The 22,274-nt window shown below is 44.8% G+C and overlaps 1 protein-coding gene across 2 annotated transcripts in view; it reads right to left on the bottom strand.

Moving 5' to 3' along the window:
- The window catches only part of LOC111654447 (ephrin type-B receptor 1-B), a 153,647-nt gene extending 136,802 nt beyond the window's left edge, over positions 1–16,845 (bottom strand). For both annotated transcript variants that reach the window (XM_023405468.2, XM_023405470.2), the window contains exon 1: positions 16,590–16,845. In XM_023405468.2, coding sequence (XP_023261236.1) covers positions 16,590–16,650 — 61 coding nt within the window. In that variant the 5' untranslated portion in view covers positions 16,651–16,845. The remainder of the gene's footprint in view (positions 1–16,589) is intronic.
- Between the last annotated feature and the right edge of the window lie 5,429 nt (positions 16,846–22,274).

Genomic DNA, 22,274 nt, shown 5'->3' with positions numbered 1-22,274 from the left:
CTTTGTGCCTCAGGAGAGAGCAAAAGAGGAACATGGCTCCCTCTTTGTCTATGTCCTATCTGCCTTGTTCTCTTTCTCTTCGGCTTTCTGCCTCTCTTCCTCTGTCCACAGGCTCTTCTTCCTCCTCGAGTTAAGAAAAATTACAAAGAGCCAGCGGTCAGCTTCATCGTCCGACTGCCTGCAGATGCAGTGAGTTTACCCCGGCGTCTAACTTCTGCGCAACACAACACAACACAGGCTGGCTGGGCAGGTGAACGTCCACAGGATAGCCCAGTAAGACACAAGAGACTGCAAGGGGCACTTTGTACCCAGCCTAAAGGTAAACACTTGAGAATGAGTTGGTGTGAAAAATTATTAGCATCACTGATAATGCCACCGCAGCAGCCATTTGATTTAGAGAGATCGAATTTTCAAAAGCAAGGAATCTGCACTTTGTTGTGAGAGGATCTTTGAACTTCAAAAAGAATCAAACGCTGTGATATGAGAAACGCAAATTAACTAACATGCACACACGCCAACACTGGGGACAGCGCAGAACATCTGTGATCAGCATTAGTCAGATGGATCTGCTTGAATTAGCATGAAAATCCAACTAGCAGACAGTGATAAAGGCGAGTTTCTCTCGGCGCATAAGGAAAGAGGAGAGCGACAGACAGCGAGAGGGAGAGAGAAAAGGGCGGCAGAGATTGGGATAACCAAGTAGTTTTATATTTTCCTTCCCAATGCAGCACCGTCTCCGTTTTTGTAATTTACTTATAAGGGCACGGGAGCACGCTCGAGAATGTGAATATAGTATGAACAACAGCATGAGCGAGAGGGATATTAGAGGGATAGTATAGAGAAGAGATGGCGCTCAGAATAAATGGGGAGGGGAGGAAAAATGAGAGAGGCAGACAAGGGAACTCATTAACTTCTCTTTAATAAAGCCCAAGTCACATGGGGACCCTTTCATTCCTTCATCTATCCAGTCACACACACACACACACACACAATGGCACACAATACACTCTAGTGCCACAATGATCACCTCCACATACCAAAATCATTTGACTCACATTAAAAACCACTAACCTACTGAACTTCATTAGTGAAGGGATGTCCCTGACAAACGTCCGTGACTCCACAGTTACTGCAAGTCGTACAGTGCTGACAATAACCTCACCACCGCTTTATGCTGTGAATAAATTACCGGAGTGCTGACAGTGAAGATGCTGAATGTAAATATTTTGTAGGCTCAACGCAACTCAATGCCATAAAGAAACTCAATATCTTAAAGCAACAGCATGCACACTTGGAGGGAATCTGCGAATATATGAAGCAGAGGCAAAACATTTTTCATCCATTTTCTCTTTGCAAGCCATCTTCAAAGACTAAAAAGGGAAAAGCATTTCCATGATAAACACTCAAACTGGCACCGGGCCCAGTTCCAGATTCCCCTTTGTCGTAATCGTTTGTGGGATAAGTTCGCTCTGACTCGGAGGCATAGGAGCGGGACTAGCACGGTTCGATACTATAGGGAAGGAAAGCAGGGATTGTAGCATTAAAGCTTCCTCTATATCTGAACATCCATGCCTTCCCCAAGGGCCAGACAGCAAGGCTAATTTAAGAAGCGTGGGCCCTGTCAGCTGTCATCAGCATGCGCGCTCACAGACACACACAAAACACAAGTGGGCATATTTATCCAAAAAAAAAGAAAGAAAAAAAAAAAACCACACACATAACGTGCACATGCACTCGAACACTCGCTACACAAAGCTAATTCCAGAAGTGTGGGCAACTGTCAGAAGTCATCATCTGTGAGTACAAAGCCAAACAACATGTTACACAACCTGGCACTCTAATGGGTGGAGGGAGAGAGAGGGGGAGATAGACGGAGGGAGAATTATTGATTAAGGCCGACTGACAACACGGTGAAACAAAGCAGAAAATAAATTTCAAGTGTCTACTTTACATGGACCCCCATCAATCCAGGCACACTCCATACGAGCCGTTTGCGCTGTGAAGGTGTGTTAATTATATGAATGAGTGTTTGGGTCCCTCGGGACAAAAAAAAAAAAAAAAAAGGAACTCCTACACCATGTAACGAACATTGCCAACATGCAAATCTTACAATGGTGTGTCTGTCTGAGCAAGGTCAGTCAAAAGAGACAAGTACCTAGGCAGCCAAACGAAACCCAGAAACGCACACACACACACCCGATCTCTAACTATCCCATCACACTTTATATAATCAAGCAAACGCACAAAAGCTCAGACGAAGAAATTCCAGTGAGAGAGAGAGAGAGAGATGAGGAGGATATTTCTTTACTCTTCTCAATCTCAAATGATCACATCCAGGTGTATTGTGATCACGAGGGGTTTCAAAGCAGGGTTCTTGCAATTGCCGGTCTCCAGGGCGACTGTAGCCTGTCCTATCAGAGACACAGATTCCCCCATCCGCCTCAACGGTTTGCCGACCATTTTGTGTCACATCAGTCTTCCACTACAGAGATCAAAGGGACTATTAAACTGCGATCAAATAATTCTTGCAAACATGATACAATGGCTGCCACCTAAGGAATCCATATGCCGGCAGTCGCGCAATGTGTCTTCCCAGTAACTGTGTGTGGGAATTAATTTTCCCAAGATACTGGATGACATTCCTCAAGCAGATTTCCATCTCATTGCCACTGTGTGCATGATCGCTCATTCACTCATATGATACAACTTAAGGGTTTGGCACTGAAATACATTAGCATTTTAGAATACATTAGCATACCCAAAGGGAACTGCGGTAACATTGATTACAAGTTACCGCATGTGTTTAGATGCTGCTCTGCCTCTGATCACACACAATATGCCATTGCTACGCCCTGCCCTTCCCCCCTCGCACACACACGAACATACACACCTTGCCTCTGTGAGGCAGCCCCGTCCCCTGCTGTGAAGCAGGTGCCGTGATATGATTCTCCCTCCCCTAATGCATGCTGACGCACACACACACACACACACACACACACACACACACACACACACACACACACACACACACACACACACGTCTTCAAAAACAGAGCTGTGAAGCAGAGGTGACAGGTCTCTGGTTCTATGCCATCTTCAGCAAATGTAGCGCTAATTGCCATTCCCCCACTGTTCGAGAGCAGCGTGACTCCAACATGGGGTCCATATGGACCCCAAGATGGAGTCATCTCTTGCCCACTAGAGGATCATGGGAAGAAAGAACAACCAAGTGTTGCTCGCCATGGGTAAGACACCTGAACAAAATTGACTAAGTTTTACATTCCTTTGTGTATTCAGCTCCAGATCATGGACTTATATTTGGCAGCTGGGCACAGACACATGTAGGAGCTAGTGTTGTTAGTATGACAGCTGATTAGAGAGATGAGAGATCTGAGTATGACACCTCTAATGATCTCTTCATCTGATTGACGGGCTAGGCAAGGCTCCAATTCACACATCTAGCACATCACAGACTGTGATGCGCATACAGAAAAGAGGGTCAGTATGTCAGACACACACACCCCACACAGACACACAAATACACACACACACCATTCCGCTGAATGTTAGAAAAAGACTATTTGCCTCCATATATCCCTCCTGTGACTTCCAGAATATTCCGCTATTATGTTGGCCCTAGCAGGGCTATTTCCTCCACCAGTTAGGCTGTCATCAGGGGCATTGTGCTGTATTGTCTGGGAGCGAGCCTAAATGGGCCCCTTTCAGGGGTTTTTTCAGGTACTTTCATGGAAGAATGGAGAGGATATTCATATCACATTTCAGTTTTTCTATCGCTGAGCAAACACAGTTTTGGACAACACACAGAAATGCCTGCATTGACACACACATATATACACACACACGCGCGCGCAAACACACACACCGGCACTTCCTCCACTGACCCACACGAACTAGTCAAGCACATTCCAGCTCCCAGTGATTTCCTCCATCTTCTCCCAACAGACAGGATCCTATTACAAGCGCCTGAGTGTTATCTCTCACGGAGGTAGCAGCAAAACATTGTAATACACACGTGAAAAGGGAAAGTCCCGAAAATTTCCATAAAACAACTAGAGTTCCGCAATGAAAATACGTGAACCAAAGTTTATCGGACTTCGAACACTGTCATTGGGAACCGTTTCCAAAATTGTTCTTGCAAATAAATATTTGATTAACCTGCTCTACTAAACAGGGCCAAACTTATGGGTCCAGATTTCTTAAAAGAACTGGCAAGCTGCAGCGAGCTCCTTTAATTGCACTGTCACTGATCCATCTTGTGATTATTGGCAATTATCTGTCAATTAGCAATGTGCTGATGTCACGGCGATGTGAAAGGCAAAGCAATCAGGAGCTGTTAGAGTAGAAATGGTCCTCCATACTAATGGCCTGATCTTGTGTCCAGCTTACAACAGAGGAGCTTGTGTATTTGTCAGTGCGTGTGTGTGTGTGTGTGTGTGTGTGTGTGTGTGTGTGTGTGTGTGTGTACGTGTGTGTGAGTGAGTGTTTGGTCCAGTAACTAATCTCCAGTGTGACTGTAGGAATCACAGCAGAGCAGAGCTGTCAACGCCGCTTCATGTCTACACTGCTCAGTAGTTTCGGAGGCACCTAAATAGGATACATATGCCATTCAAAACGACCTTGACTGAAACACACTTAACCCTTCCCTCAGTAGCCCCCTTACTACCCATCACCCCAGTGAGGTGCCCCATTTCTTCAAGTCATGTTAAATCTGGAAGATTTTACTTTTTTTTTTTTTTTTTTGATAAATGCTCTATTAAAATGATCTGTGCTTGGGGAAGTGGTGGACATAGATCCAGAAGAGCATGTGGAACTGTTAAGACAATAATTGAACTACATCTGAAAGCAATTATTGACTTATAATTCTATTCTTTCATATATAAAATACAAATGTCCTTCTTTGTTTTTTGTAGTTTTCTGGCCAACTTTGGGACAGCGCACAGACCCTTTGTTCGCCCGGTTAAATACTTACAAAAACACAAGGAGACACATAAGAGATGACAAATCTTCCTTGTATCCACCAAACGCAACCAATCCATCAGACACACGCTCGCCTCTCAAATAAACAGAGGATGCTCACGACATCTGTCATTCCCTCCCCATGCTGTGATCCATGATATGATCACACCGCTCATACATCCTGGACGACTCACAATCAATCTTCGGAGCCAAGGCAAGGGACAGACAGAGAGAGAGAGAGAGAGAGAGAGAGAGAGAGAGAGAGAGAGAGAGAGAGAGAGAGGGAGAAAGAGAGAGAGAGAGAGAGAGAAAAAAAAAGTGAGAGAGAGAGAGAGAGAGAGAGGCTTCTTGTTTGCCTTTTGTCTTTTCCGCTTTTTTAGAGGTACTATGACCATCCATCATGCTTTTCCTTTTAGAAGCTGCCGCATGATGTTTATCAAAGGAAGCAGATTTTCAAAGCATTACCTGAGCTTCAAGTTGATTGAGAACATGTGCAGAAATGCAAGTCACTCTCCACACTTCCTCTACATTTTCAACTGTCAATACCAGCAAAGGGAAGGTGTCCTTTTTCAGCCAATCATTGACAGGTGTCTGAACGGCCTTTTAGAGCAAGCCGAGTGATTTTTGTTTTTTTTCCATACAAGCTTGGATCTGCTCGCACACACATACACACCTTCAGGGGCTCACACGGTGACCTTGTCAGGAGTCATAACCATCACATGAGGAGAGTATTACACATCTGTGTCTCTCCGTTCCACCTTGGGTTAGGTGAGTCAACATTGTCCGTGGTTTTCAGAAATGTGAAAAATGGATGGGTGATGTTTGAGAAGCGAAAGCCAGCGTTCGGAATGAGAACATTTATTTTTTCAGACAGCATAAACATGATCGCCACCAGGTGGGCTGTTAAGATTTTTAATGGTGCCCCTTTATTCAGTTTCAAAGAGGGGAGTCATCCACTGTTACACAAACCCTACTCCACACGCATTATAAAAGAACACGGGCAGTATCAATAGACAGTCACACGTTAATTTGGGAGTGAAAACACGCAAAGAGACAAGAGCATGTGTCATGATTTCATTCGATGGCCAGAAAAAAAGAAAAGAAGAAAAGACGGACAAAAACAAGCGTGAGTCTGCAAATCGCACTGGCCTAACACACTCACGCACAGCTTTCAAATCTATACAGTTATTGAGGCATTGTTTCTTCATCGCCCTAACCTGTTTTGTGTTGCCTGAGGAAGGGAAGACTAAATCCTTGGCAGGGAGAACAAAAGCCTGGGAGACAGTCACTACAACAACTCCCTGCATGACTCTGCTTGGCCGGCCGCTTTAGGCTGGATAGCCGTTTCGTGATTGGTTTTACACAGTCAGTATTGACTTTAACACAGGTTGGAACATGACATATCCACCTGAAACAATTGGGAGGAACTGAGTCATGAGCCTGATTCAAATTTAAGAACTCTAATACTGAAATGATGGCCTTTCCCAGGGGAAATGTTCTGTGCTCTCTGGCATACAAGTCATAAACAAATATAGACAAATATCCAAGACCTCCCTGACAGAGATCAGCATGTTTCTACAAAGATATCCACAGTGATGGCTTTCAACAAACTCCAGATGTGAACATATTCACAGTTTTATTACAAACATTAGCTGTAGGTAAATAAATATGAAGTTATATTATGTAAGAGTTTCTACTGCACATTACGTTAAGTTAGGATAAAGGCTCAGAAGATTCAGTGGTAAGGTAAAGTGAAGGGAAACTATTGTACACCGTGCAGAAGAGTCTAGGTGTTCAGAGGCCGCAACGTGACAACCTACAGAACACGATGAACCTACGGACATGATGAATTGCTGGAGTGAACACAAACGTCATGTTAAATGGTCATTAAATTACACACTTTAGCTACACTTTACTAGAGCTTTGATTAAGCCATTAACTGACGATGTGTGACGGACAGTGTTTGTATAGGATATCATGATGCAAGGATGTGTTGGTGCAGTGGTTCCTGTCGTCCCTGTAAACAAAAGTTTTTGTTTTTTTTATTTATGTTAAATGTAATTGTGATATTAAAAAGTTATCAAATTGTAATTGCTGTTATGTCAAACTCGAAAATGTTGGCTTGGCTCTGTACCTTAAAATACTATGATATGCAAATCCCTATCATAATCATAATGGATATTATATTATCACACTCACATAAGTTTAGTTCTGTCTCTCTCTGAGAACCAGACACACAAATATATGTGATCATTTGTGGGAGCTGATTTAAAGCACAACATACACTCGCATACTATTCGTACAAACATTACACACTTCCTGTCTAGTTAGGCCTTTACAAATCATTTATCACCCACTGAGTCTGTAAGAGAGATCCGAGGCTGTGCCGCTATGCATTTATATAGAGAATTTATGATAAAAGAGGCCAGAGTTTGATATTACACATTAATAATCTCACATTACATGTATGATATATCTTTTGATATTAACAGAATTTCCTCTACAACTGATATGACACAGTTGTAAAATCCAGCCCTGGAATGCCGCCGTACAATTACGTTCAGCTCGGCTCAGTGGGAACGTTTGTCATCTTGACATATCATCAGTTGAGTGCAGCACGGCCATCCTGGAAAATTTGTGCATCTGAATGAAGCACATCTGTTCACTCGTGTCCACATAGCACTTTGCTTTATTTAAAATCTACCTGACTCCGCGCCATATGTGTGTACAGTATATTCCAGCAGTTCATTTCCCCAGCTCTCAGAAATGGGCTGACTCCGCCCAGACATCAGTGTCAATCTGATGAGTGGGTGTCTAACAGTGTGTGAAGCTCACATCAAAGGCATGCCGGTTTAAATGCCCAGCCTTGGGAGAAAGCAGGGAGGGGAAAGACTTCATAGGAATAACGGATGAAGAGGGAGGGAACAATTGGAGGCGAGGAGGAGGGGGGGGCATGAATTTTATGCTGTTCACTGAGCCCCATTACAGAACAGGTTTGGGTTGGGAGTGTACGTCTTGAGACTGCTTTTGCTAACAAGTCGAATCAAGGAGTCGTGCATTGATTTAATCGCAACGTTAATCCCCAAGCCATCAGCAAACAGCAAGTCCATACACTGGTATGACTCACCGCAACAAACAATCCTCTCCACATCATTCATTACCGCGTACAGAGTTTTTTTTTGTTTGCTTTTTTCATAAAAAGGCAAATCACACTCCCCACACTCAAGGAGATGTGCTCTCACAAAGACACATGCCGGCATGCACACTCTAAAAGGGCTGAATGTGCTTAAGGGTTAGCAGCCAGAACCACCAGCCTCCTCATTAGCACAAATAAGATCGTAGGCAGATACAGGCCTATCCCTCTCTCCCCCTCTGTCTCGTCGTCCTTTCTCGCCTCTGTTCTTGTGCACAAATGAGTCCTCATCCTTGTCCTCTAATTCGCCTCTAACAAAAAAGACTAGCGCATGGATCTGTAGCAGGAGGACACAGCGGAAGGAACAGAGCGGCATCTTTTCGTGGGAAATGTCCCCTTGACTCATTTAATCACGTGCTGAAAATAAATGGTCAATATCATAAGGGTAAGATTTATGACACGCGGACGTTTGGTTGTGGTGTGACCTCAGGCAGCATCGCATTAAAATGAGTCACCTTGGCCCGATACTGTTATAACTATTCATGAAGGAGACGGGTGGGTCAATGGGTCAGCTTGGGCTCGGATCAGTCTGTCAAGCCGGCCATCAAAACAAAGCATGAATATATTAAATATTCAAAACTGGGGGAAATGTATTCAATAATACTAAATATTAGATGCACAAACTTGGATTTTTGGCTCCTGATTACTGGTCTGTTTTCTTTTTTCTGTTTATTCTCTTTATCCAAATTTAGAGAAAAAGAACTTGAAAGCCAAACAAAACACCTTTGACCTTGGCTCTTTTAGGGAAGTGCCTCTTTCACCCTGTCACTTTTCTAGTTGTAGTCTAGCCAGCAAGGCAACTGCTGGTAGATCGAGATGCTGTCCACTCATTCCCCATTACCCTCTGTGCTTCAAATCAATAGTTAATTACCTCTAAAAAAAAAAAAACGCTTTCTTCTCATCCAGCTAGAGAAGTGGACAGCGCAGGGCAGACAGAAATCTGCCTGGCAGAGGGGCTCAGTGTTATGCTGGGTGAAAACTGCTACTTATTGGCCCCATCAGTGTCCCTCTCAGAAGCTGGCATTCCATTTTGCGCTGTGCGGGCACTTCATTTCTCTCCAGTAACACAATTTCCATTCCTCACGCTAGCGCAGACACACACACACACACACACACACACACACACACACACACACACACACACACCGAGACACAAATATTCATGGACGATTTCTCTCTATCTGCCCCTCTCTTGCCAAGAACCCAGTGTTTAATAAGAGATTACATTTATGGTGAGGAGAAGGGCAGGCAAATGGTGAAATATGTCCACATGTCCTGAACCTGGGAGAGGCGCTGGCACTTACTCATTAATAATGGGACAGGCCCCAGGCCCAAGCCCTTAGCTCTCCGTCTCTACTCATTTCCTTTCCACACATCAAAGCTATGTGTGTGTGTGTGTATGGCTGCTGTGAGTGTGTGTGTGTGTGTGTGTGTGTGTGTTGGGTATCTCGCACATTCACATCTGTGCTCGTGTGTGCGTGAGTGTGTGTGATTGTCAGTCCCTATGAGAAACAGCCTGTGGACAAGCCGGCTTTTATTTAATCGGAAGTGGAGCAGCTTCCACCAGCGCTGGTAATTTCAGCCCTATTAACGTTCTGCCATTAATTCCTCTGAGCGCTGGAACGGCACCATCCTCTGGGCTGCTGAATCACTTAAAGTGGAAAAAGTACCACAAAGTTGTTATTTTGTGGGGTTTTTTTTCTTTTCTTGTACAGTAGCAACTTTGTATCATGTACATTTAGGCAAGAGATTTGCTAAATAAACACAGCGATATGCAGGGGAGCTTGTGTGTGTGTGCTAAATTGATATTCTTATCAGTCTTATTGTAGACTTTAAAAAGTTTCCCACACACTGAAAGTTGCAAAACCACTGCACCAATATATACCTGCCTCCTCCCACTCCCTCGTCTGCCTCTGTCCCGCCAGCCTTCCCACTTGCAGCCCTTAAGCCTGAGCCGTAGGGCTTAAAAGTCAAATTAAATCATTCTGGGCCTGACTCAAAAACAGATCTCATTATAACAATCATAAATGAACCTCTTTGTTCCTACAAGCTAACAACCCCAACAGTCTCTTTACTCTTTTCCTGTTCCTGCCAGGGCTGCGTCTACTACGTCTTCAGAGGGACAGGCTCATATTTCACTTTTTCCTCGTAGTAAACCGTATAATGCTTCATAAATGCATCTGTTTTTAACTAAAAAAAAAAAAGGGGGGGGGGGGGCAGGTGAGGGAGAAAAGAGGGAGAGAAGCAAGGAGAAACAACCAATTATTCCCAGGCAGGACATTTTGAGCGAGAAGGTGGGACAGAAGGGAGGGGACGACATGTTGCAACTACTCTCAGATTTAATTAAAATTAAAGTCGTTTAAAAGAAAAAAAAAAAAAAAAAGAACAATCTGGCACGGAAGAAGGAACAGCCAGGAAGTCGAGTCAACAACAAGCCTTTGTGGATCTGGGCTGGCCCGAGCTGATGTAGGGAGGGTTGGGTTGGACAGGGGCAAGAAGGGGCCATCAGCTGGAGGAGAAACGGTGAATATGGGGCTGTAAACATAGAGGCCCCAGGAGCCAGGCTGCGTGAACAGTGGGAAATAAGACTCGATAATCAATGCTTTCTCTTCTCGCCTCTCAACTCAACAAATATCGAAGAGGCTCCCCTTTCCTGCTGACTGAACAACTGTCACCCAATCTCTAGGACAGGTGATAATGGAGAGGAAAAGGCCTGTGAGACAGAAAGAGAATGAGAAAAAGCACATTTTTCACACCACACCATCTCTGAGTGGTGGGGAAGCTGGGTCACTGCGCCCAATCAATTACAAGCATTGCCATTTTCCACTAGGTGTGGCCTGGAGGGTTATCTCTTAAGTTTGCGCTCTTGTGCACATCAAGCCTTGGTGAGTATGTCCGTGTGTGTGTGTGTGTGCGTGCGTGCGTGTGCGCCAGTGTTGTGTGCTCGCCATTTAAGAGGACTGGCTTTACCAGGAAACAGATGACTCACACAGTTTGAGGCTGAACTGTGTCACGAGCGTCACCGCTTTCACTCCGGCGCTCTAATGTGTTTCGTATGTTGCTGATGCATTAGGTCTGCTTCTCCCCGAGATTGCACAGATAAGTCCTCAGCCCTCTTCCCACAGTCAGCCACCTGCTCTGATAAGGGCCAAGCACGAAGCAAAACGGGTGGCACCTAACACTGCTGATAGCATCTCTGCAGCAAATCTCTGAACACGGGAACGTGTCAAAGGCGCAGGGAGACGACGTGGTCAAAAACAGAAAATATCTCCCCGGCAAGGGAAGGAAACGGGGGTCTCAAGTCGGGAATGGCATGGAAAAGGATAAATAAATATGCACAAAAACACACATACAGTACAGTGCATACTGCTTTCATCTTTATCTCTCTCTCCCTCCATTCACCGCTGATACCATTCATTCTCACACTGAGATGTACACAAAAATGTGCACATGCATACCAGCCCCCAACCTGCATCCACCATCTGGCCTTCCCAAAGCTCAGATGTCTCTGGGGTAGGGTGAACTGTGAGAGGGAGTGAGAGTGTGTGTGTGTGTGTGTGTGTGTGTGTGTGTGTGTGTGTGTGTGTGTGTGTGTGTGTGCATGTGAGAGAAAGAGAAAGAGCGAGAGAAACAGAGAGAGTGTGGGGAGCCAGTGATCATATTAGCCAAGAGAAAATACGCGCTATGCATTATACTGCAATATGTGAAAAAAAAAAACCATACAAAACCTGCACAGACCACAGATTCTTTGCCTGCATGCAAGCACAATACTTTTCACAGAAGAGGCAGCACAACACATTTACAGCACTACAGGTACATGAGCTGCAGGCAGGGGTTTGCACTGGGGGTCGTCATAGCTGACTAGGCTGCGTAAGCACACCTTAACACCGAGTAGTCTTTTCACTGTGGGCAAAATAAAGGCTCCATTATGGGAGGAGGCCATGTCTGCTGCCCCTGCCAGCTATAATGGCTTTAGCAGTGTACTGACGACACAGGCATCCAAACGTACAATACACACACGGTGGTACAAAACGAGTGCAAAATTGATTTCTACTTCAGGTGGTCCCAGGTCAGCGGTAGTGCCTAGGGCCAAAATACACTTGTACACTCATGTGAGCACACACACACACACACACACACGCACACACACACACAGTCTTACACATCCTCAACCCACAGACCTACGTTATTCTTATATTTTCATTATTTTCTTTTCTCACCATTTCAAATGAGAGAGAGGAGGAAAGGAGCAATCTTACATTCACATCCATTAGAGACTCAACAGCACTCTTTTTTCTTTTTCTTTTTTTTTTTTTTTACAGGCTCCGCACAGCCGGCGCGCTCACATGCATACCCAACTCGCACACTGAGCAGCACAGAATTCTTAACTCAGCACTACACTAGCCTCACAAAGCCAGTCTAGCTCACTACAAGCTCAGTATTTGGTGCAAGGTTTAAGTCTGGGAAACAACTGAGAATCATTTGAGCCTGACCAGACATAATGGACCAACATGAGAGCCTGCAGTGTGCTGTTCATCCCTTTCCAAAAAAGAAAAAAAAATCAAATGAAGCATTATTTTGTATCTACACGGCCTATTCTTGCTTCAGACTGATTTTGATGGATATTACAGGTAAAATCCTCCTGTTGACGTGAAACAAAAACCAGCGGCAGCCCAGTTTGTGATCCGTGTAATTGCTGATGTCTAGTTGAAGCAGAGAACTACCAATCATCAACAGGACTGTACGCCCTCCTCAAGCAGACACCTGACTCAAGGAAAGGTCTCACGAGCCTTTCCTAAATCACGACTCAAAGCAGCAACAATTGTGGTCTGTCAAAGCTGGACGCTACCTTTGCCAGGCTACTACTCAAAAGTCAGTTCTAGCACAACTCCAGTAGCTTCACTGCTCTTAGAAAGACAGCCTGCTGAGGGAATAGTAATAATATCAATAATATGATACTTTATGAATCCCAGGAGGCAGATGCTGACCTCACTCAGCGGTGAGGTCAGTACAGTGGGTCAGCTATCGCACATTATCACACCGAGATGAGTCAGTGTCTTGCTCAAGAACACTTCAGCAAAGCGGTCAGTTGCGGAGACAGGGGCTGGAAGATGCTCTGTCCTCTAACCGCACTGATGCTTCTGGTTTTTTTTTTGCACATCAGCAGTACGTAGTTCTGATCACCGTAAGTATTACTTTATAATTGTTGTTAATTCAAGCAACAGTATTCTCTATTCCATCAACTTGGCCCCTGAAGGATGAGGCATTACCACAATAGAGTACAGGTACTTAACAAACCATCCTTAGGGACTGGTAACAGCACACTACTAATGTTCTCTTATCATACTCATACTGGATGCTGCTGCTGCTTTGCCCCTGTTGCTGCATGGCTCAGGTGTCTACTGTATGTCAGATAACTGAGGCAGCCCAGTGTTTGCTTACTTCCACAGCCTTGTTCAATTGCAGGCTGCTCATCTGTAAAACATGCGTACTATATCTTTTTTTTTTTTTTTTTTAAACTCGCAGACCTCCCTCCTGTCTCCCTCATCTTTTTATCTCCCTCGATCTCCGTCTATCTTTCAACCGCTGTTTCATCCCCCGTCCCTTCGTTCCTCCTCCCTCCACCACCCTGTTCCAGGCCGTTAAAAGAGCGGGCTTATCTAAGCCTAATTGGTTTAAGGGCAAACAGAAATAAGCAATGGCTCTGTAAGTAGGGGAGAATTACTGCTGCTGTTGGCGAGAAGCATCCGCACACCACGGAGAGAGAGAGAGGGAGACAGAGAGAGAGAGAGAGCGAGAGAGAGCGAGCAGAAGAAGTGAGGAGAGAGACAAGAGGGGCGAATGGAGAGATTAGTGAAGAGAATTATGGAAGACAGAGTGGGATAGAGAAATGAGGGGGAGAAAGGGAGGTGTAGATGAAAGTGGGCAGAGAGAAAGGTGAAGAGGATAGGGAGAAATGGAGAGAGAAGACAAATGAGGGTGAAACAGAGCAGTGCACATGCTTCTTTTTCTAATAGCATGCAAATCCCCGTCTTCACTCTCCTCTCTGTTAGCCCTCTGCTTTGGGTCTGACTGCGCCTCCACCACTCTTCAATAACTTGTCAGTGAATGCATTTCTGTTTGCTGCCATCATGTCTTCATGTGTGTGGGATTGCGTGTGTGCATGTGTGCGTGTGTGCGTGTGTGTGCATGTGTGTGTGTGTGTGTGTGTGTGTGGCTCTGTCTAGACCTTGAATCCAACACATTCAAAGTTCTATAATCAACTTCACACTCGATTTAACTGTTCTGGTCCTTCATCGCACCTCGCAGAGACACAAAAACACACCACTTTACACTGTAACATACACACACACACACACCACAACCTTTCAATTCTCAATCTCATTTGCTATTCTCCCATCTATCCATCCTTTCATGCTTGCCTCCTTATGATTTCCATTCCATAGTTACTCAGTTCATTAATGGTGTGTGTGTGTGCGTGCGTGTGTGTGTGTGTATGTGTAGTGTTTACTGTAAGTGTGTGCATATGTAGACAGGTCTAATAATTCATTCAATTCATCGCAACTACGTGTCCATATGGTCAGGACTGCTCCTCACTCTAAAGTTACCGACACAGGTCCACGCACACGCACACGCACACACACACACACACACACACACACACACACACACACACACACACACCTCTGACATTTTGTGGCTGATTTGGACTTGTAATCAGATTAAGGGTGACTGGAAGGCAGGGATAATGTGGTCTATGGCTCCACTCTCTCCCACACACACCCACACACAAACACACAACAACAAAAAAAAATTAAAAAAAATGAAAGAGCAACAGATTGGAGTTCAGATCAGTGAAGATTTTAACCTGCCCATGGGACAACCTCCTTTCAATTAGCGACCCAAACAAGGAAATCACTTTCATCCTTGTTACTGAGGTAACCCAGGGGCCATCTCCCTGCCCATCTGTTTCTTTCTCATCCCATCTTTTTAAGCAGAAATCCCACACCCCTTTCCAAGCAGGGGGAAATTTCACTCCTCCCTACCCCCTCCTCCACCCATCTCTCTGAATTGACATTTCTGCTGTCATTTCACATCGGGTAAACATTTGAACCTGAAAATATCCACCCTCAAAGAGGTAGCAATTTGGGCCTGGGCTTGGTATCCATAGCTGTGTTGAAATCTGATGAGCACAAACAAGAAAGCCACCACCGAATTACAGAGCACAGCCTGAGCTGGGAACAGTCCAGGAGCAGAGTTGTAAATGATTAAAGAGAAAAGCTGCATGTGAGAAAACTTGTTTTATTTGTGCTTCTAATTTACTTATTTATGCTTTTGGGGGTGGATACAGGCAGCCGCGGGGAAGCTGGTGTGTTCCTGTGTATGCTTTATTGGTGAGGATGAGCTACTGTACAATAAAGTAAGAGAAGACACTGTGGTGCTGCTGGGATATCTATCCAGCAGCTAATGTCTGAGGCTACAGCCCAGTGCTCGGTCCCCAGGGGCCCACAGCGGAAATGAAAAACATGTTTAACTGAGGAGATATTAGCTACTGGTGGCACCACTGCTTGTCCAGATGGGTGCGTGAGAGGGAAAAAAAAAAAGAGGAGGAAATAAAGACAAAGACAGAAAGAATGAAATGGGGATGGATGAAGAGAAAGAAATACAGGGACAGTCTGAGAAAAGGGGAGAGGCAGCCCAGTGGGTTTTTCTTTCTTTTCATCGAGTTGTTGATTTTCTAAAAGTGAGAAATTTACCCCAGAATAAAATCCAGGTCACATGGATATTTACAGTCAGCACAATCCACAATCTCAAGAGTTTGTCTCGGCAAATTCAAAAAGCTACAGACTGATGCTCAGGGGCTTGTAGTAATGGTATTTCATATGTACAATTTAATGAGAAAACGTGACAGGAATCATTGCAGGTGTGACAGACACTTACAATGTAGCCTTCGTTTCTTACTGAGGGAAAACTAATTTCTCATGGGATAGTCACAATTTAAAATATTAGCCTACAGTTTAAGGAGGAGACTCCTCCTGTCCTGCACGCTGCCGCGAAGAACAAGGAAGACTAAAGAGTGGGAAAACATGCTTATATAGCCGCCTATAAACTACCGTAAGCAATTAAAAACCGCATTTCAAAATCAGATTCAAATGGGACAAAGTGTCACTCTTCGCATAGAGGGGCAGCATCAGTGACAAGCAGCGGAGCGGGAGGACTGCCGCTCCGACATAAAGGGATAACCACGGCAATCTGCTGCGATCCACGTGCATGTCATCCCTGTATCTCTAATGCCAGTGGCGGAGCGCTGCCCAACCACAAAAACGTTGCCAGCATCCCCCAAGGTGCCGAGGGCGTCTTGGAGAGGAGAGCATTTATCCAAATCTACAACAAAGTATGATCCCAATTTCTCATTTACCTTCCATCGCAGAGGATGTGATGACCAGCACGCATAAAAGCGCAAACAAATCCACTGTCATGGCAGAAGGGTAGTCTCCACAGCGTGTCCCCAAATAACCAAGACGCACGGCGCGCGTCAAAAGAATCCCTCAGTTGTCAGAGCGGTACTCCACCAGATAGCCTGAGTTGTGAGTCACATTTCAAGCCGTAGTAAACAATGTGTGACAATCAGCGCAGGGGAAGAGCGGAGTGTAGGGACTGAGGGGGTGCGAGGAGCAAAGGGGGCGGGGGTGGTGGTGGGGTTGTGGAGGAGAGGAGAGGAGGGGGGGACCCTACATTGCCTGCTCACGGCCCCGGTGGAGCGCCGGGGCCAATCACCGACCGGGAGCTGAAACTCACTAACCAATCGACAGCCCGCCGCTCCGCCCACCACGCATTGTCAAAACACAAAACTTTTCCTTGACCTATTTGAAGCGGCGTCCGCTGCACTGAAGGGAAATAGCGCCACCAGTCGGGTTACGGTAGCTACTGCCGTAAAGAAAAAAAAAAAAAAACCTAGAACCAAGCCTTAACCCCCATGGGAGACGATCTAAACGGCTGTACACTTTGTTGAGTGGTCTGTCAGCCTGTGCTTCAAAAATAATCCTGCTGTTCAACCATTTATCAGACTCAGTGATGTCTCTTATGGCTATCCTCACGTCCCCTCTGTGTTCTACACGGAACATCATCTTGACTAGGGACATTTTTCATTTATAAGAATCACAAGGATCTTTTACTCAACAAGATTAAAAAGCTAGTTGAGCTGTTTTTCACTCTGTGAAGAAAGAGCAGCCTGATGGTTTATATGCCAAGTCTCAGACTTCTGGACCCCTCATTTCAACATAACATACAAAAATGTATGTCAACATACATTTTCAAAAAAATGTCCATTGATATACATTTTTTGGAAAAGTGTCAAATAGCCTAGTCTGGCAACCTCACTCTCTGATTATGCTCCACACAAGTGCACAGACCCCATTTACAATCAAGATGTTCTTTAACACCATTAGAAAATTCAGCTGCACCTCGTAATGATATTAAACAGGCGTTGCACATCAGCTCCCACCCTTTGCCCCTCTCACCCCTTTTGTCTGCACGTGTGTCGCAACAGATGGTACACACAATGAGCCTTTCCCCCGCAGGGACACAGAGAACCAGGGTCTGCCGCAACAGAGGAAGGGGGCAGTTGCCACCCTGTAGCCCAGAACCATACACCTGTCTTGGGCTAGATATGTCCCCCAAGTCCCCCGGGCAGAAGATGTGGGATGGGGTTGTTAATCTACAGCCTGAGTAGGCCTGGTTTTACCCCGGGCCACTGGATGGCCTAATACTTCAGTGCTGTCCCTTCACAGCACACTGGCCCAGATACTTTTTACCTGCTTTACTTTTTATGGACTTAATGAATGGATTGGAAAGTAGGGTTTTCAAAAATATTGTGTAGCTTCTGAACTTAACACCTATGTTACACTGTATAGCTATTTTGTGTTGACCCTAAAGAGGCCAGCTACTTTCTTTTTTTTCCACCAAGACTGAACTGTTTTCACCACATCTATCTCTTGTGCCCCTTTGCGATTCAACTCCTAACCTTTACAATGACAAAACTCAAACACATTGTAAATGAAAAGTGACTCACACTTAATAAATGGTTGTTCCAATTGTGGCAAAGGCCAGCAGATGAACTGGGGCAGACACAGTGGTTCAGGAGCATCAGGCAGCGGTTGCTAACTTGGGAAAGCAGTTGATGAGAGCATTTGTCATTTTTAATGGTGTGGTGAGGAGTGGCGCTATAGTTTGACATGGCGCAGCACAGCGTGGCCCCTGGTGCTGGCTGGTTTGTAGGCCTCTCATAGCCACCTGGCCTTATTTGTCACCAGGCCAGTCATCATCACCTATGACTGCACAGGTCATCTCCAAATACAGGAGCAGCACAGAGCAATCTGTCCCTGTTTGCTGTCCACACCCCAGGGGGGTGGGGGGGGGGGCGAGAGAGAGGAAGGAAGGAAGAGTATGAGGGGTTGCAGGGACAATGGTGCTGCTGCTTTAGCACATCCTGCCTTACAATGCACGCATAGACAAACACACGCATACAATAACACAAATGTGTGTGCAGTCGCTCACCCACACAACACTCTGATAATGATCCACACAAAGCCACACAAGCACTTGCCTACTTCAGCTCAAGAGCCTCAGCCCAATACCAATACTGAGTCCAAACACATTGTAGAGAGCCTCTCATTCTCTCTGTGGCCTGATTTTCTTTTTTTCTGTGTGGTTAAGCCTACAAGTGCAGCATCCCAGATCTATTTTCTTTTCTTCATTCTTCCATTTCTCCCTTTGTCAATTCAAGACCAGATTCAAAACAAAATAAAAATGCAACCTTGCCAAGTGGGTACTCTGGGACTTGTGATTGATTAAATGTTTTTCCATTCTCTGGATTCTGTGAGCTGACCCTAAATTTATAGTGATTTTGACCTGTAAACATCCAGCCAGCATCGGCCTCTCCATGACCAATGTGCCATGACCTTTACATTTCTCCTCTCTGTCTCCTGTTTCCTAATTCCTGTTTGGTTACTGGAAAAAAAATCACAGTTGTTCTGTTTTTTTTTGATGGAGTCAGGTAGGAAATACAAAATGGTGTGTAGCTCATTCTGTACACTGACAACAACATTGAGAACAACAGAGATTTGCCTCCATACACAAGTGCAGACTTTACTGGGATGCACACTCATTATTTAGATTTGCGACACAGGAGTGCGTATGAGAGGTATTGTCGGGGACAAGCAGACATACGCACTAGAAGGAGGTGGATGATTATAACGAAACAGTAATATGGGAAAAAGAGAGTTTTCCAAGAGAGCGCGGAAGCTGGGAAGGTTTGTCTGGTGATGAATATGAATGCATGAAAATGAAATGCCTAAGTCAATATGGAGACAGCGCAGGGAACCAGGTGACAGAGCAGTGCAGTGCTACACCCACCCTGGGGGGATAGAATGGTTATTACGCTGGGCTTTCGCCTCATCCATCGTCACAAGTCTGGGTGCAGGCCAGGCCATTGACAATATGAGTACAGAGCTCGGGCTGAATACAGATGTGCTCTGGACCAGTGTTCCCCAAATAGAGGGTCAGGACTCACTAGTGAGTCCCAGCCACTGTTGTACTTTCTGGGTCACAACTCAAGAGACATGATGGAAAATAGGTTCATTGTGGGGGGATGCATGAGTTTGGTTGAGTTTGCCTCAAAATGTATTTTTACAGGCTACACAGGCACATGCCAACCTCTTTGGACTTATACAGCAAAGTACAAACAAACTGATTTTCTACAGTGGAACAAAAATGTAGATGTGAAAGAGAAAACAAAAAAAAAAAAAAAATCTCACTCTGTACCAGCCAGTTGCATTTAACCAGAGCTTATAAAAAGTTTGAAGGTTAGCGTTATGCTTTTGGTAAAAACTCATACAAGAAACAAGATGGTTTTTTTTTGAGTTTCAAGAGTAGAACGACTGTTTGACAGTAGGTCAGGCAGGGAGAGAGGGCAGGAGCTAAATACAGCACTCTCATTAATCTGCCAATGATGCCAAGACTGATGATACCTGTCCCTTGCTATCCGCACACAGACACTTCAGAGACATTCATTGCACTTCTGTGACACACAGCAACACACCAAAAGAAGCATCTGTAGCTGTGCACACGTACAGAAAAGACCCGATAAATGTTTATGTGTTTGTGTGGGTAAGTGAGGGAGGGAAGAGGGATTACACTCCATTTCTCCTCGCAGAGATGCAGTGAAACCATTATTTGTTTTAAGTATCGCAATTTGATTAATAAGTCGTTAGCTCACATTCATTTTGTTCAAGATTCCAGCTCTTTAGTTACCATTAATCACAACAACACAATGGGGAGATTCTGCTCAGCATTGAATGAGTAAGAGCTTCATTATAGCTTGCTTTTTGTCAAGTGCATGAGTGCATGTGTGTGTGTCAGAGAGACAGAGATTGACTCCGGGTTCATGTGCAAGAGGCTCTGTTCCTGCTTGTGTTTACTCTCTAGCGTCTGTGTGTGTGTGTGTGTGTGTGTGTGTGTATGCATGTATGCGCACTTGAACGTGCATGTGCGGTGTGGCTGACTCAAACACAGAAAGATGGATAATAAATTGGTGCATCCCTCTACTCAGTCACCCCCATGCTCTGTCAGCTGCCATAGGGTTTTCTGTTGCAGACAATGTTCCAGCAGCAAGCGACCCAATCCATCTCTCAAAAGGTGTCACCAAGCCAGTGTGAAAAACACACAAAAACACGCAAACCCAAACAACATCCAATATCATGCACCAACCCTATGACAACTCACTAATTAATTATTTGTCTTGATGGCTATCGTGATTAGGATGTATTCATTTGCTCGTGATTAGGGATCTCTAATCACAGAGGTTAATAGGGTTCTCATTCACTCACCTACTCTGTTTCACTTGCAGCATTTAAGAAAGTTTCCTATTAACCATGTGGCCTCATCCCTCTCTGGTGTAATACACCTTTCAAATTATGCATCAACCTTTCCCACCTCCCTCAAAAGAGGCGCCTTGACAACAACAACATTTGACACATGGTAAATTGTTTTTTGTATCCCAGAACACATTATCATGGTCTAGTCGACTGGAGAGTTTCATAAAGTAGTTTTCTGGCTACAAAAGCAACATTTAGGAGGTGGACGTGTTAATGAGGAAAAACAAAACTAGCCTGACAGCTCATCACTTTACGTCAGCTCCCAGTGACAGCCTATCCCACTCGTTCTCGTCTAGTTGTTTGTTTCACAGGGACACCATCAAAATGCACCCCTCCGTCTCCTCCGACCTGTCTTTTTCTCTCCTCCCTGGCCTGTGACAGATAGTTCAGTGCAATCTATCAACCTCAGCAAGGGCCGGTCCTTCGTAGAGGCACGTATGGACAGAAGGCGCACACAAAACAGTGCACATCCCTGAGTCCGTCACGCTAAATGGGATAAACATCTGGCGGTGGAGAGAGAGAGAAAAACCGAGGTCAAATCAATCTGCCCTCTGTCTGCCATACACTGATCCCCTGTCATAGGCTGACCTCTGCAAAACCCAGCAAATGAAACTCCAGTGCTGCATTTCAATACAAAGAGTGTTGCACTTGAGTCTGGCTTGAACGCAGAGGATGAGGGAACCTTCTGACAGATGAACTCACTGGTTAACTGAAATGTCCACCATCTAAGCAATACCAGGGGATGTAGATGGTGTGGATGGTCTGAAAACCGGTAACAATAATGACAATAGGATCTTCTCGGCAGTATTTGAATCATTTATATTTGAATTAGAATTGCTCAACTGGTGTAATCATATTAAAAAACTGAATCGACGAGTCATGAGAGGTTGATTAACATGAGGGAGAGGCAGAGCAGCTGGAGTAGCAGCATCATGACGCTCATATCGCTTCTTGAGGCACAAAGTGGTATTACAAGACGGGATGAGACAGAAATAGCTGGTTAGCATGGTAACTTCAGTAGATACCTCTGCTATACAATAGACAAACATCTTTGACGTTAAGTCATCACTTCACATATTGTTATTTCTTCACATATCACATTGTTGATAACCTTAGTTAATTTTGGAATGTTTTAAACTAAAATGCTCCCACATTGCTCCTTTAACTTG

Source organism: Seriola lalandi, unplaced genomic scaffold (assembly GCF_002814215.2).
Source record: "Seriola lalandi dorsalis isolate HSWRI2012SDOR001 ecotype SW California unplaced genomic scaffold, Sedor1 jcf7180002054277, whole genome shotgun sequence".
NCBI classification, from domain to species: domain Eukaryota; kingdom Metazoa; phylum Chordata; class Actinopteri; order Carangiformes; family Carangidae; genus Seriola; species Seriola lalandi.
This window is presented reverse-complemented; position numbering and strand designations above follow the sequence as displayed.